Source organism: Carcharhinus amblyrhynchos, chromosome 26 (assembly GCF_965287045.1).
Source record: "Carcharhinus amblyrhynchos chromosome 26, sCarAmb.v2.hapA, whole genome shotgun sequence".
Taxonomy (NCBI): domain Eukaryota; kingdom Metazoa; phylum Chordata; class Chondrichthyes; order Carcharhiniformes; family Carcharhinidae; genus Carcharhinus; species Carcharhinus amblyrhynchos.
Genome location: NC_137349.1, coordinates 31,664,824 through 31,680,054, shown reverse-complemented (window position 1 = coordinate 31,680,054; position 15,231 = coordinate 31,664,824). Strand labels below are relative to the sequence as shown.

General features: G+C 44.2%; 1 protein-coding gene across 1 annotated transcript in view; it reads right to left on the bottom strand.

Annotated features, from left to right (window-relative positions):
• Positions 1-15,231, bottom strand: part of sema6bb (sema domain, transmembrane domain (TM), and cytoplasmic domain, (semaphorin) 6Bb) — a 588,988-nt gene that overhangs the window by 237,696 nt on the left and 336,061 nt on the right. The window contains exon 5 of the mRNA XM_080212572.1: positions 3,121-3,181. Coding sequence (XP_080068698.1) covers positions 3,121-3,181 — 61 coding nt within the window. The remainder of the gene's footprint in view (positions 1-3,120; positions 3,182-15,231) is intronic.

Below are 15,231 nucleotides of genomic sequence, written 5' to 3'. Positions count from 1 at the left end.
ATTGGGAGAACACGCAGCTCTTCATACTTTCCTCCCCAGGGTTTCACTCACCTATAATATTATTACTTCAAATTTTTGTTATTTTGACAGCTGACACCAGCGGATGGGGATGTGTTTAATGGAGACGTTTTTTTCTCAGTACCAAGGATTAATTCTGACTTTATTTAAATCAGTGCTGCTGGGCTTTCCTTAATGAGGATAGTATGCAAATTATACAACCTGATTTTCACCAGGGTGTGCCAATTACAATTTCAATTGCATTTGCAATGAGCTTATTGACTCTGTTCATTTGTGATAAATTGTTAACAGGAAGGCTCAGCTGTTGCGTGCACTGCCGTGTGTGGTAACTGAGCGACGTAACCTAAGAAGGACCTGGATTGAATCTCTGTTGTGCGTGGAGATGATCTTAGGAGAGCGTTGTCAGGGGCCACTACTGATTGAGCTCAGTACCTTTGGGTTAGGGAAAGGAAAAGAACGCTGTGATGTCTACAAAGCATTTTATAGCCCAGTGGTTAGCACTGCTGTCTCACAGCGCCAGGGACCTGGGTTCAATTCCAGCCTGGGGTCACTGTCTGTGTGGAGTCTGCACACTCTCCCTGTGACTGTGTGGGTTTCATCCGAGTGCTCTGGTTTCCTCCCACAGTCCAAAGATGTGCTGGTTAGGTGGATTGGCCATACTAAATTGCCTCTTAGGGAGCTAGCTAGGGTAAATACATGGGGTTAGGGGGATGAGGCCTGGGTGGGATTGTGGTTGGTGCAGGCTTGATGGGCTGAATGGCCTCCTTCTACACTGCAGGATTCTATGATCATTTCTATAAAGGAGTCTTATTTGATGCAATTGTACGCATCCCAGTTAGATTCTTAGAAACGGAACTGGACCAGCCATATAAATACTATGGCTACAAGAGCAGGTCAAAGGCTAAAAAGTCCTGCTGAGAATAACTCACCTCCTGACACCCCAAACCATATCCAATATCTACAACGCACAAGACAGGAGTGGAATGGAATACTCCCCACTTGCTTGGATGAGTGTAGCTCCACCAACACTCAGAGAGCTCAGCACATCCAGGACAGTGCAGCAGAACCATCTGCAAAATGCACAGCGGGAACTCACTCCCAACTAGGAGGATAAAGGTAGCAGGCGCATAGGAATTAGACAACAAAAATATTGCAGCAGGTAAATCACCTGGAGGTTCCCTTCCAAGTCACTCACCATCCTGACTTGGAAATGCCGTTCCTTCATTGTCGCTGGGTCAAAATCCTGGAATTCCTGCCCTAATTCCTGTAGCACTGTGGGTGTACCCTACACCTCAGGGACTTCAGCATTTCAAGAAGGCAGCTCACCACCACTTTCTGAAGGGCAATTAAGGATGGGCAGTAAATGCTGGCCTTGGCAGCAATGCCCACATCATGTGAATGATTTTTAAAAAGAGCAGATAATGGGATGTAAACAGACAGTTGAAAACAGAAGACTCACGGCAGATAAAGTTTAACACAAAGAAATGTGGTGCATTTTGGAAGGAAGAATAAAGGGAGTGATACAAGTAAAATGGTATTATTTTAAAAGGAGTACAGGAAATGAAAGACAATTCTTTTCGTGTACATAAACACAGATTGGAAGGTCACTGGATAAGTTAATAAAAATGTGGGACCTTGGGCTTTACGAATAGAGGTATAGAGTACAAAAGCAAAGAGGTTATATTAACGCTTTATAAATCACCAGGGGTCAAGCCTCAGCTGGATTATTATATCCAGTTCTAGGCACCACACTTTAATGTGAAGGTCATGGAGAGTGTGCAGAGAGATGGGCTAGAACAGCATCAGGAAGAAGAATGCGGAAAGATTGAAGTAGCTAAGCTTGTTCTCGGTAGAGCATTGAAGGTTACAGGAAGGTTCAACAGAGGTGTTCAAAATTATGAAAGTTTTTGACAGTGGAAAAATTATGTCCATTAGCAGAATCAGATTTAAGACACTTTGTCAAAAGAAAACAAGAAGGAGATGAGAACTTTCTTTGTGCAAGGGAGACATCATAGTATGAAATGCACTGCCTGGAAGCAGGTTCAACAACACTTTTCAAAGGGAATTAGACAATGAAAACATTGCAGCAGTATGGGGAAAGAGTAGAGGAATTAGAGTAATCTGATAGCTCTATCAAAGAGCCAGCACAGGGACAATGGGCCAAATGGCCTTCTTGTGTGCTGTAGAGATTCTTTGAAATATGACATTCGCAAAATTGGCCCTTAGCATCAGGGGGACGAGCTAAATGCTTGGGGTCATGGGGATAGAGCCTGGGCGGAATTGTTGGTGCAGGCTTGATAGGCTGAATGACCTCCTTCTGCACTTTAGGGATTCTATGATTCTATACGGAATCATATTCCAGCGTGAGTCAGCATCTAAAGAAAACATTATATCAATGTATGAACAAGGAGCAGGAGTAGGCCGTTTGGCCCCTCAAGCAGACTCTGCCATTTAATAAGATCATGGTTGATTTGTTACCTTAAATCTGCATCCTGCCTACTCCTGATAACTGTTAACACCCTCGTTTAGCAAGTATCTATTTGCCTCTGCCTTAAAAATATTCAGAAACTCTGCCTTTCCAGGAAAAGAGTTCCAAAGACTCGTAGTCCTTTGAGGGCAAAAACTTTCACCTCAACTCCATTTTTAAATGGGTGACCGCTTATTTTAGCCAGTGAGCCCCTAGTTTTAGATTCTCCCACAGGAAGTAACATCCTCTCCACACCCCCTCTGTCGAGATCCTTGAGCAGAACGCTATGAATCCCACTAAAATTACACCATTTGTTCACTAAACGCAAAGAACACAGTCACTGAAGTTTTGTGACTTTGGTATTCTCATCAGAGTCTGGGGATGCAGAAAGTGGAGATGTGTGCAAACAATGCTACCTGTAATCCAATAGCACCAAACAGAAGGGATAGTTTTAATTCATGTGACAATAACCATTTCAACACTTAGTTATTGACCACAAAAGCTGGTGGGATGAAAGAGAGAACCAACGCTCAAGATTACCATCACATTATGACCTCCACACGGGCAAACATTTTTTGGAGCTTGTATTTTATCCATCATCGGAAAGCTGTTGATTATGTTGATTTTGTACTTACCCTATTATAGAGCATCTCATCTACAGCTGGTGCATCTAAATCCACACTGTACAGGTGATCCCTGTAAATGAAACAAGAGCCTCATTAGCTTGTGGAGGAACTAATACAATATTTACATCTGATTACTAACACTGCATTAGGCAGACTTTGGAAGCATTCTAATATGCAATGCTCTATAGCCCGAAAGTGATGGTTAACATGTCCTCATTTGACAGTTAACATTTGCTTCAGCATCTAAAGAGCAGTTGATGGATTTTAGGTTAAGGAGTAGTGTGAGAAGTTACAAATTGTCCTTTCCTCCTCCACCCTTCTCACACATTTTCTCTACTCCTGTCCTAAAGGTGCTCATTTTTGATGGGGCCTAGCTCCCTGAATAATGGGAGCCCTCCGGCATCTTATATCGTTGCTTATGTTCAAATGTGACGGCGAACAGGGAGTGCTGTGAGTGTACCCAAATAAAGAAGACATGAGACAGCCTCATTTTGTCCTCAGCTGGTATTCAGTCTGGTATACTCTTCAAAAAAGATTGGAAGGTGAGCAGGAAGAGGAACCCCAGTTGATTTTGATGGACTCCAATTCCAATGGTGTTGAAGCCCATTGCAGTTTCCCTAGTGTTTCTTAGCTGAAATCAATTCATTCAGCACAGATTTGAGATTGAAACTGATGTTCTCCTTGGCTGGTAGGCTCAGTCGGCCTCTGGATAAAGGGTCATCTCACTCTGTCACTGGGAGAGAGTTGTGACGAAATTGAATAAAGCAATTTGTTAAAAAAGTTTACATTTAAAATTTACATCTTGTAAAATTACACTTAACACATCAGATGTACAAGTTTCAAGTATAATTTCAAACATAATACAAGTTCAAAGGTATCCAAATGCAGATTACTTTTTTATACAGTGTATTTACAAGCACTCATCAGAGTTCCAATATTTACAATGTTGGGGGGGATGCTAGGGGGAACAGGGTACTTATCCATTTGTAATCTGGAAGAAGTGGAAATTGGCAAAGATCCCAGATCAGTGGGAAGGAATTCAGATCAACAATCAGGAATGCAGACAAAGAAATCTCACAGGTTTGTGTTGGGGGTGACTGTTGGATGGGGATTGTGGGAGAAGTGGGTAATGGACTGGTGTTGGATTGGCAATCAGGAGAGAGGGGAAGATTAAGGATTTGATTTAATTTATTATTGTCACATATATTAGTATACAGTAAAAAGGATTGTTTCTTGCGCGTTATACAGACGAAACATATCGTTATAGAGTACACAGGGGAGAAGGGTGCAGAATATAGTGTTGAAGCCATTGCTAGTGGGTAGAGAAAGATCAACCTAATATGAGGTAGGTTCATTCAAAAGTCTGATGGCAGGAGGAAGAAGCTATTCTTAAGTCGTCGGTACGCAACCTCAGACTTTTGTATCTTTTTCCCAACGGAAGATGGAAGAGAGAATGTTCGGAGTGCATGGGGTCCTTGATTATGCTGCCTGTTTTTCCAAGGCAGCGGGGAGTGTAGACGGGCACCTTTATTGTCCGACTACTGGAGGCAATAGATTTTCTTTGGAAGTGTGAGGAGCAGGTTGGAGTGGGGAGAGTTGGTGGAAGTGTATTCCTGCTCCTCCTGGCCCACAAGCAGTGCTCTATGAAGTACTTTCCCACTGGATCCAGCAGCTCCAGATTTACCAAGCTCTGAGAAACCTACCTCATCAGTACAAAATTTAAATGAGTGCCAAAAATGTAGAGAATGGAGCTCCATCAATCTCTTATAATCGTGTATCCATCCGTTCAGTGCAGGTTACTCAGATTTTCCCCAAAGCACGTTTAGAACAAAAACAGGCCTGATCGCAGTGGCTTGATCTGATGGTGATCTGATGATTTATTCCCAGGACTCCATCTGGGAACAATTTATCATAACTGATTGATTGTAATAAGGTTCTTAAGAAATTTCTTGCTATTCTGACCTAACAAGGCAAATAAGCACCAACTGCAAAAGCAGCACCCTCTCTGAAGGTCTGGGAATTTCTACTCCAGCTATCCTGTGGTTGTTTCTGTGAGATTATCCTTAAGTTTAAGTTTATTTATTAGTGTCACAAGGCTTACATTAACACTACAACTAAGTTACTGTGAAAATCCCCTAGTCACCACACTCCGGCGCCCGTTTGGGTACCCGGAGGGAGAATTTAGCATAGTCAATGCACCTCACCAGAACGTCACTACTGCCTTCTCCAGGGCAACGAGAGATGGGCAATAAATGTTGGCCAGTCAGGGATGCCCATGTCCCATGATTGAACAAAATAACCTTCCCCCAGGCCACCTCCCCATATTTTAAAAGTATAATCCTCACAGAAAAGATATGAAGTTGCCGTTTCTAAAAGTTCAAAAACATTACCATTCCAAAACATACTCCCACTATTGGATTTGATTAGTGTGAATCCAGTTCTGAGCATTCAGGTAACTTAATTTGGAACTATTATTTCAGTTTTGGGCTGGGTGGTGTGTAGTAGTTGCTCTTACATCATTGGAACCTGGGTTGATATAAGGTTTCCATGTAAATTGGACTTCAAAAGTATCAATTCAATTCCTAGTCGAAGGTCTACATCACAAAACAGCACAAAGTGCCCTCACACTGTCCCATTCTTCCAAGTTAAATATGATCTCCCACCAGAAACTCCCTGGCTAGATTGATCATAATTAGGTGCTTAAGAAATTTCTTACTATTCTGAGCTAACAAGGCAAATGAGCACCAACTGCAAAAGCAGCACCCCTTCTGAGGGAGTGACAATTTCCATGCCAGCCAGCCTATTTCCGTGTGAGATTGTTGTTAAGTTTAAGTTTATTTATTCATGTCGCAAGTAGGCTTACATTAGCACTGCAATGATGTAACTGTGAAAATCCCCTAGTTGCCACACTCCGGGGCCTGTTCAAGTACACTGAGGGTAAATTTAGCACGGCCAATGCAACTAACCAGCACGTCTGTTTGGTGCTATAAGCCCATATAGAATTCCAGAATCCCTACAGTGCAGGAGGAGGCCATTTGGCCCATCAAGCCTGCACCAATAACGATCCCACCCAGGCCCTATCCCTGTAACCCCATGTATTTACATTGTTGGTCGCATGACACAAAGGGATAATTTAGCATGTCCAATCAACCTAATCTGCACATCTTTGGGCTGGAAGTGGAAGGCTCAATACAATTAATCGCAACACTGCATCTAGATTTTCAGGTGCAGTAAGAGAGCAACATTATTTTTCTGGACTTTGTGGTAATTGTTTGAATGTTTTAAGAAAATGTGTCCTGCAAGTGTTATCTGTTGTGTTTTGATAGTAAAGTACTGTCACATTAAAAACAGAAAAGCTATTCCATTTTCAGATACTTGGAAGTGCTGTACCTGGTGTGCCAGGACTGAGTTGAAATGGTGGCACAGTGATTAGCACTGCTGCTTCACAGTACCAGGGACCCAGGTTCAAATCCCGGCTTGGGTTACTATCTGTGTGGAGTTTGCACGTTCTCCCTGTGCCTGCACGGGTTTCCTCCGAGTGCTCCAGTTTCCTCCCACAGTCCAAAAAACATTAGGTGCAATTGGCCATAGTAAATCCCCCCTCAGTGTACCCGAACAGATGTCGGAGTGTGGTGACTAGGGGATTTTCACAGTAACTTCATTGCAGTGTTAATGTAAGCCTACTTGTGATGCTATTAAATAAATAACTGAATTTCCTGCAGTACTGACCTGCAGTCTAGGTGATGACAGTGTTGGTATTTAGTACCAATGTCAACTGACCACACACATCATGACACACCTTTGTGTGCCTTCATTCAGCAATCTCTCTTTCTCTCTCCCATCCACTAAATCTGAAGTTGTGCCTTCTATCCTCCATTCCTCTTTGCCCAGTTTCCTTTTAATCGCTAATGTTCCAGCTGAAATTGTTCTTAATAAAAAGGCACAAAATCAGATGTGCCACCCAGTGCACCTCCCTGGCTGTCTACTCGGTAAGCCAGACACACATTCCTATTGAAGATGCAAACTCCAGCTGAATGTGCTTCCTGACAGGCTGCACTCGAGTTTCCAAGCACCCTCGCACATGAGTACTTCTGTTTTACACCACATTTACACTGGAGCACTGCCAATCGTTATTTAACAGAGCCAACTGTACAAGTTTTGGCAGAATCCGCTGTCCAATGTAGCAACGAGTGCAACTCCACACTCTGGCTCCAAGCCAGGGCAACTTGCACGTGGAATTCTCAAGCTCTTAATACATGTTAACTGATCAAGTTACACTTGGCCTGGCTCTCAATTCAAAAGCGGCCAGAAATCAATCTGCGTCTTCAATTAATTCTGCGCAGAGTGTCTCCCAGAAATAACTTTCATGTAGACACTTGCACATGCGGCTGACCCTGACATATAAAAGTGGTATGTTGATGTCAGTTTCTGGCTTGGGTTACAGCACTCTCACATTGAGGTTCAAAGCTCGTGGGTCAACCCCTCTGCCAGCCTTAGTTCATAAGATTTAGGAGCAAAATTAAGCCATTTGGCCCATTGAGTCTGCTCTGCCATTCAATTATGGCTGACATGCTCCTCATCCCCATTTTCCTGCCTTCTCCCCATAATTCTTCAACCCATTACCGATTAAAAAAAAGTCTAACTCCTCCTTAACTGTACTCACTGTCCCAGCACCCGCCGCACATTCGGGCAGTGAATTCCACAGATTCACAACCCTCTGGGAGAAGTCATTTCACCTCAACTCTGTTTTAAATTTGCCACCCCTTAGCCTAAGAGTGAGACTTGAGTACCTAATCTTGAGTGACACTTCAATACAGCACAGAGGGATTGCTGCACTGTGGGAGACGGCTTTTGGATAAGACGTTAAACAAAGCTTTCTATCTGGACTAAAAAGACCCCAAGGCTTTAGTGAAATAAAAGCAGGTGATTTCTACTCAGTGTCCTGGCCATACCATTCCTCAAGCTACACTACCAAAAAAACCGTAAAACAGGCCATCCACTTCGCTGCTGTTTGTGAGACCTTGCTGTATCCAAAATTGGCCGATGCACTTGTCTGCAAAATAACTCGGCTAGGAAGTACTTTGAAATGCCAAGAAGCAATGTTCCCTCCAATTTCTCTTCACTGTGCGTGGTCTCTTTATTAGGAACAGCTCTAATCGCTGAGAGGCTGCAAGTTTTCGCATACCAAAGGGAATGTATGCAGCTTGTTTGTGCAAAACATTCCAGATTACTGCCTGTCCATGCACCTGCACAGCTTAGAGGGAACACCGCCCTTATGGTATGACATCCCTACAGTGCAGAAGGCCATTCGGCCCATCAGATCTGCACCACCAACAATTCCACCTAGACCCTATCCCCGTAACCCCGTGTATTTACCCTAATATCCCTGACACTAAGGGGCAACTTATGGCCAATCAATCTAACCCGCACATCTTTGGAGTGTGGGATGAAACCCATGTAGACACGGGGAGAACATGCAAATGCTACACAGACAGTCACCTGAGTTCAGAATTGAACCCGGGTCTCTGGCGCTGTGAGGCAGCAGTGCTCTCCACTGCACCATCCCAATAATGCATGTCCTTGTTTTAATCTGTCCCATTTTCTGTAAGATCCCCTTACCGAAGAGATGTCTTTTCTCCCCCCACTGTGAGTTTGTCAGTTTTGCATTGTACAGTTGCCCCAGTCTGTATTACCCTCACCCCATTGTGGCCGCTCACTCGTACTATAGTGCGGTTCTACAAGTCACTGGGCACCCCCAGTACAAACCCATTTTGCTGATGTTGACGTGTAGGGCCCTGATTGTAAAAGTGGGCTGTATGATGCATCCCAGGCAGGCACACTCTTGGTGCCCACTTGATTAACCGTCACTGCTCACACCAGCTACAACTGCAGACCAGGAGCTGAACCTGTGACCTTCCCCGATGGCTAATCCGTGCCGCGGTTAATCCTTTTATCAACGGGCTTATCAGTGCAGCTTCAGGCAGAGTGACACTTCAAAAACCCCAGCAGACTCGGCACCCTGATGTCAGGCTGGGATGTCACTTCACTTTGATTCGGGCTCCACTCATAACCTTTTGTACTTCCTTTGACAGGAACACAAAAGACTTTTTAAGTGACGAGAATTTGCGGCCTGCCTTGGGCTGCAAGATATTTTGCGCGGAGCTCAAACTGGCAGCTCAGCATCAAGAAGAGAGCTTCCTTGTCCATTGTGTCGGGCAGGGCTGCAACCCTGGGTCCCTGCTGGAGTTAATGATTTGGGGCTTTCGCTCTGAACTTTTCGGCTGATTGAACAAGTGAAAGTGTGTCACCCTGAAAAGGCCTATTGTACAATCCTCTTCATGTGGCTGCATCAAAAGCATTGTGGAAATTGACTTGCAGATTTCAGGCTGATCACTATCTCACGGGTAGCAATAGAAATTTTTTTCAGAAATTCAAAGGTCATAACTTGGCCTTTAAAGCAATACAGTCTCAGCAAAAAAAAAATCCATTTGAAGTTGGTAAGCATTTAGAGTGAGTGCATAAGGGAGGAATAGTCAATGATAAAACAAGGGCTTGTCAGGCAGGGGATAATTGTATCGTATTCAACAAGGTACTGTTTTATTGAATGGTGGCTGCAAAGCAAATAGAACTGCTCTGACAGCTTTATTTTTGACACATATTGCAATGCTTTGGCACAAATGCGGCTTATTAGCCAATTCTTACCAGTGTTGCCATCTCTCCAGCTACTGTTGTTTGAGCAGAGCTCCTGAGTTTGGACGCTGTTTCAAGCTTGAAATTTCAGCAAAGCAAACACTAGGATGGAATTAGGCTTCCCGGTGCCACAGCAATACTAATTCACCCCAGGAATTCTCAGCAAGGGAATAGCATTCCGTAGTCATTGTGCGGAAAGGAAATTGGGACAATTCCCGGTGGTAATTATTGCTAAAGAAATCAAACGCGAGATTTTATTTCCCACAAATTGGGAGCAATCTTCCCATTTTACCCTGCTGCCTGATAGGCGGGGCATGTAACTGTGATCTGTCTGACTGGGGGTTGGGGGGCTGGTGGCGATCAATAGCAAAGTCCAACAATAGCTAGGGGGTGGGGAGGGCTGATAACAACCAGAAGGCCGACTATAGCTGGGGGAGGCAATGACAGATTTCTCAGAGCACAGAAATCTGCACATGCACAATTGCGCCCTCTGCTGCTATCAGCTGGCTTTTGAGTGATTTAAGTCCGCCCACTTCCCCTGCTGTCAGATTCCAAGTTTGGCATTTTTTTTGACTATATCAGGTAAGACTCACTTTTTAAGTCACCCAAAAACACAGTGTAAATTTCTCCCAGTTTCACGCTCGTTATAGAGTCATAGAATCCTACAGTGCAGAAGGAGGCCATTTGACCCATTGAGTCTGCACCTGCAACAATCTCACCCAGGCCCTATCCCCATAACACTATGCATTTACCCTAGCTAGTCCCCCTCACACTAAGGGGCAATTTACCATGACCAATCCACCTAACCTGTACATCTTGGAATGTGGAGCAGCTGGAAGAAACCCATGCAGACACAGAGAGAACGGGCAAACTCCACACAGACACTGCTCCAAGCCGGGAATCGAACCTGGGTCCCTGGCGCTGTGAGAAAGCAGTGCTAACTATTATGCCACCGTAGAGACTTCGAAATTTTTTGGTGAGCCCAGCCCCATTGTTTTACCCCATCTACCCAACCAAAAGAGTCCACGGCTTTATTTCTAAAATGATAAGCAGAGTTATTCCTTATGTCCTGGTCCAAATGTATTGTTTCTCCAACACTGAGAGATCACTGGTCGTTATCACATTGCAGTTTGTGGGACTTTGCTGTGTACATATTGCATGCCACACTTTTTACATTGGAGCAAGTGATTACACTTCCAAAGTGACTGTGTAGCCCTTTCATTGTCCAGTGTTTGTGAGAGGCTCCATACTGTTCCAATTTCTGCTCAGAGTGATAACTGGAATTTCAAATCTTATTTTAAAGTTAATAACTGAAGGAATGACCCAACAATGTTTTGGCCAAAATTCTCCAGCCGTTCACACCGTCGGGATTTTCTGGTGCTGCCACTGGCTCACTCTCTGCTGTGGATTTCCTAGCGGAGTGGGTGCCTTTAAATGGAAATTCCTATTAACAGCGGTAGGATCCTTTCACCATCGAATGGTGTGCCACATCCGGCCACCGAGAAAATTACTGAGCATTAAGGGAGGCTAGAGAATCTCACCCTTTGTCTTCGGGCTGTAATGAATGACTCAAAAAATGCACTATTGAGTAACCCTATTTTTCAGTAACCTTATACTTCAAATAACAGTGAAGAACGTTCCCCTTTTATCATAGCCATACATCACACTCTCCACAGAATTATAATCCGTATCGTAAACAGTCCACAAATGCTCGGAGCTTCCGTTAGGTTTGCATTTATTCATTTCAACGTATGGTAGCTGAAAGTGACTGCCTCCAAGCATTTCCCTTAGGTTTTGGGCAATTTTTAAAAATCCATCCCATTAAAGCCATCCCAATGATTCTTCCCCTCTGGTCACACCAGGACACATCTCCCAGAATCCTTAGATGGCTTCGAGATGTGTCTCTTCGATGAGAGACCATCTCCCTTTGACATCTGGCAGTGGGAGTTTGCAAAGCCTCTTTTCTCTGCTGACCGCACAGAATTGCTGCCTCTCTGAGGCATTCAGAGATTTGTAGGGAATCCTGTAACCTGATGTCAAAAATGACTTCATCTGCACTCTTCCCCATAACAACACAAAGCATGTGCAAGTGGGTTGGCTTATTCCAACTTATCCCTTGTACCTTAAGCAGAACTTCTGCGATTTCAGTGTCTGCTGACTCAGCAAGCAGATGGTGGGGAGGTTCTAGATCTGATCAGAAATGATGATGTGGCAGATACTGGATGGAGGTCCATTAGAAATGGGTCCAGACTGAGAATCCATCAGTGAAATCACTTTAACGTTACACCATAAGAACCAATATGTCTAGAAAGAAGCTCAGTTGAAATAAAATTGAAATATTGACCAACAAGGAATGGAACATAACATAGACAAAGAAAGAATGGCAAGTAAAACATAAGGAGTGAGGTGACTTCTTGCAAGCTGTCCCCAGCATACCCTCTAATTCCATCTTTTATGACTGTTTTGCACCTCCAAAATGGAATTGTTTTTCTCTTCATCCTACCTGTAACTTAGTTTGGTTTTAGTTACTGCAACACCACATTCTGCATCTTATCCTTTCCTTCTCCCCGATATACTTCATGTGTTTTTTATTCATTCATGGGACATGCGTGTCGCTGGCTGGCCAGCATTTATTGCCCACCCCTAGTTGCCCAAGAGCAGCTGAGAATCAACCACATTGCTGTGGCTCTGGAGTCACATGCAGGCCAGACCAGGTAAGGATGGCAGATTTCCTTCCCTAAAGGACACCTGTGAACCAGATGGGGTTCTTCCGACAATTGACAATGGTTTTGTGGTCATCAGTGGATTCTTAATTCCAGATTTTTTTTGAGTTGAATTCAAATTGCACCATCTGCCATGGCAGGATTTGAACCCGGGACTCCAGAACATTAGCTGAGCTTCTGGATTAATATTCTAGCGATAATACCACTAGGCCATCGCCTCCCCCAATGAATGGTATGCTCTGCCTGCATAATGAGCAAGAAACAATATTTTTCACTGTATCCCAGTACATGTGGCAATAATAAATCAAAGCAAAAATGTTTTGGAAGCTGGGGCACAAAGTAAGAACCAGAGAAGCAAGAAAGTTATGGTGCAGAAAGAGACCATTCAGCCCATCATGTGCACTGGCCAAAAAAAAAGAGAAAAGAAACCATCCACTCATTTTAATTCCACTTTCTAGTGCCTGGTCTGAAGAGGAGCTACTGGAAGTTCTGTGGAAGGATGCAGTTGGGAAAGAGAATCATAGAATTATAGAATCCTACAGTGCAGAAGGAGGCCATTCGACCCATCGGGTCTGCACTAACCACAATCCTACCCAGGTCCTATCCCCATAACCCCATGTTGATACTAACTAGTCCCCCTGACACTAAGGGGCAATTTAGCATGGCCAATCCGCAGAACCCGCACATCTTTGGACTGTGGGTGGAAACCCAAGCAGACATGGGGAGAACGTGCAAACTCCATACAGACAGTGACCCAAGCAAAATGGTAGGAAATCTAATGAGATGGCACATGTCGTGGCCTCCCACAGTGATTGATGAGGGCCTGGTGAATGGTAGGAACATAAGAAATAGGAGCAGGAGTAGGCCATCTAGCCCCTCAAGCCTGCCTCACCATTCAAAAAGATCATGGCTGATTTGATAGTGGTTCAGTTCCACTTACCCGCCTGTTCCCCACAACCCTTAATTCCCTTATTGATCAGAAATCTTTCTACCTGTGAATTAAACACATTTAACGAGGTAGCCTCCACTGCTTCAATGGGCAGAGAATTCCAAAGATCCACGACCCTCTGAGAGAAAAAGTTCCTCCTCAACTCTGTAGTGGCTCCTTTGGCAACGCTTTAAGAAATGAACACCGAGGGTCAGTCTCACATCCAGTAAAGTGGAGCCCTCCCAGCTTGACTGTTAGAAATGGACCACAATTAGTTGGTATGAGGAGGGCATCAGAACTTGAATCCTGCATTGCTGCATAGAGCCTGGCTTTGGTCAACGCCTGACACACAAATAACTTCCACGCACTTGGCAATATATGAGCAATAATTACCAAGCCGAATGAAAACTCCAGTATGAAAATAAGATTCCTCAAGTTAACGCTGCATTTTTATGGATTATTTTCAAAATGCAATATGACCTTTATTCCCAGCCTGATTAGACCCATACGTTCCCACTTAGCTTAAGTATTGATTTCAATTCTGATATTTAGAAGGCCACAAAACAGTGATGCTGTAACGTTTTATATCAATTAAGTCATCATGTATAACTTGGGACACAGTGAACAACTTGCTTTTCCATTTTGCTGTTCCAAGAAGTATTTCCAGACACTTATAGAACATAGAACACTACAGCACAAACAGGCCCTTCAGCCCACAAGTTGCGCCGATCGCATCTATACCTACCAAGCCATAGAACTATCTGTAACTTCCAATGCCATTAGATCCCATATACTCATCCAGAAGTCTTTTAAAAGACCCCAGTGAGTTTGCCTCTACCACCACCGATGGCAGCCGATTCCACTCACTCACCACCCTCTGAGTGAAAAACTTACCCCTAACATCTCCTCTGTACTTGCTTCCCAGCACCTTAAACCTGTGTCCTCTTGTAGCGACCATTTCAGCCCTGGGAAATAGCCTCTGAGAATCCACCCTATCTATTCCTCTCAACATTTTATAAACCTCTATCAGGTCGCCTCTCAACCTTCGTCTCTCCAGGGAGAAGAGACCTAGCTCCCTCAACCTATCTTCATAAGGCATGCCTCCCAATCCAGGCAACATCCTTGTAAATCTCCTCTGCACCCTCTCAATAGCTTCCACATCCTTCCTGTAGTGAGGCGACCAGAACTGCGCACAGTACTCCAAGTGGGGTCTGACAAGGGCCCTATAAAGTTGCAGCATTACCTCCCGACTCCTAAACTCAATCCCTCGATTAATGAAGACCAGTACACCATACACCTTCTTGACCACATCCTCCACCTGCGAGGCCGACTTAAGAGTACTATGGACCCGGACCCCAAGATCCTTCTGCTCTTCAACACAGCTAAGACTCCTACTCTTGATATTGTACTCCTGCATCCTGCTGGTCCTGCCAAAATGGACCACTACACATTTATCCGCGTTGAAGTCCATCTGCCTTTTTTTTCTTTTTTTTTGTTTTAAGACTGGGCAGAGAAGTGGCAGATGGAATTTCACAGGTATGTCACCTGAGAGCGGTGGGGGGGCGGGGGGGCATAAAAATGATTGTCAAGCCAAAGAAGGTGGTATCTGGCAGGGTGAAGAAAAAACACCCTTGCCCAGGCATGCAAAATGTGGGGTTGAATCCCACTGCTGCCAAAATTTCAGGTGATTCACTTAGGGGTCACTTTGAATGCTCTCTGCTGTTCATTCAATGTCAGAAGTCTGACGACGCCAGGTTTAAGTCCAACCAATTTATTTGA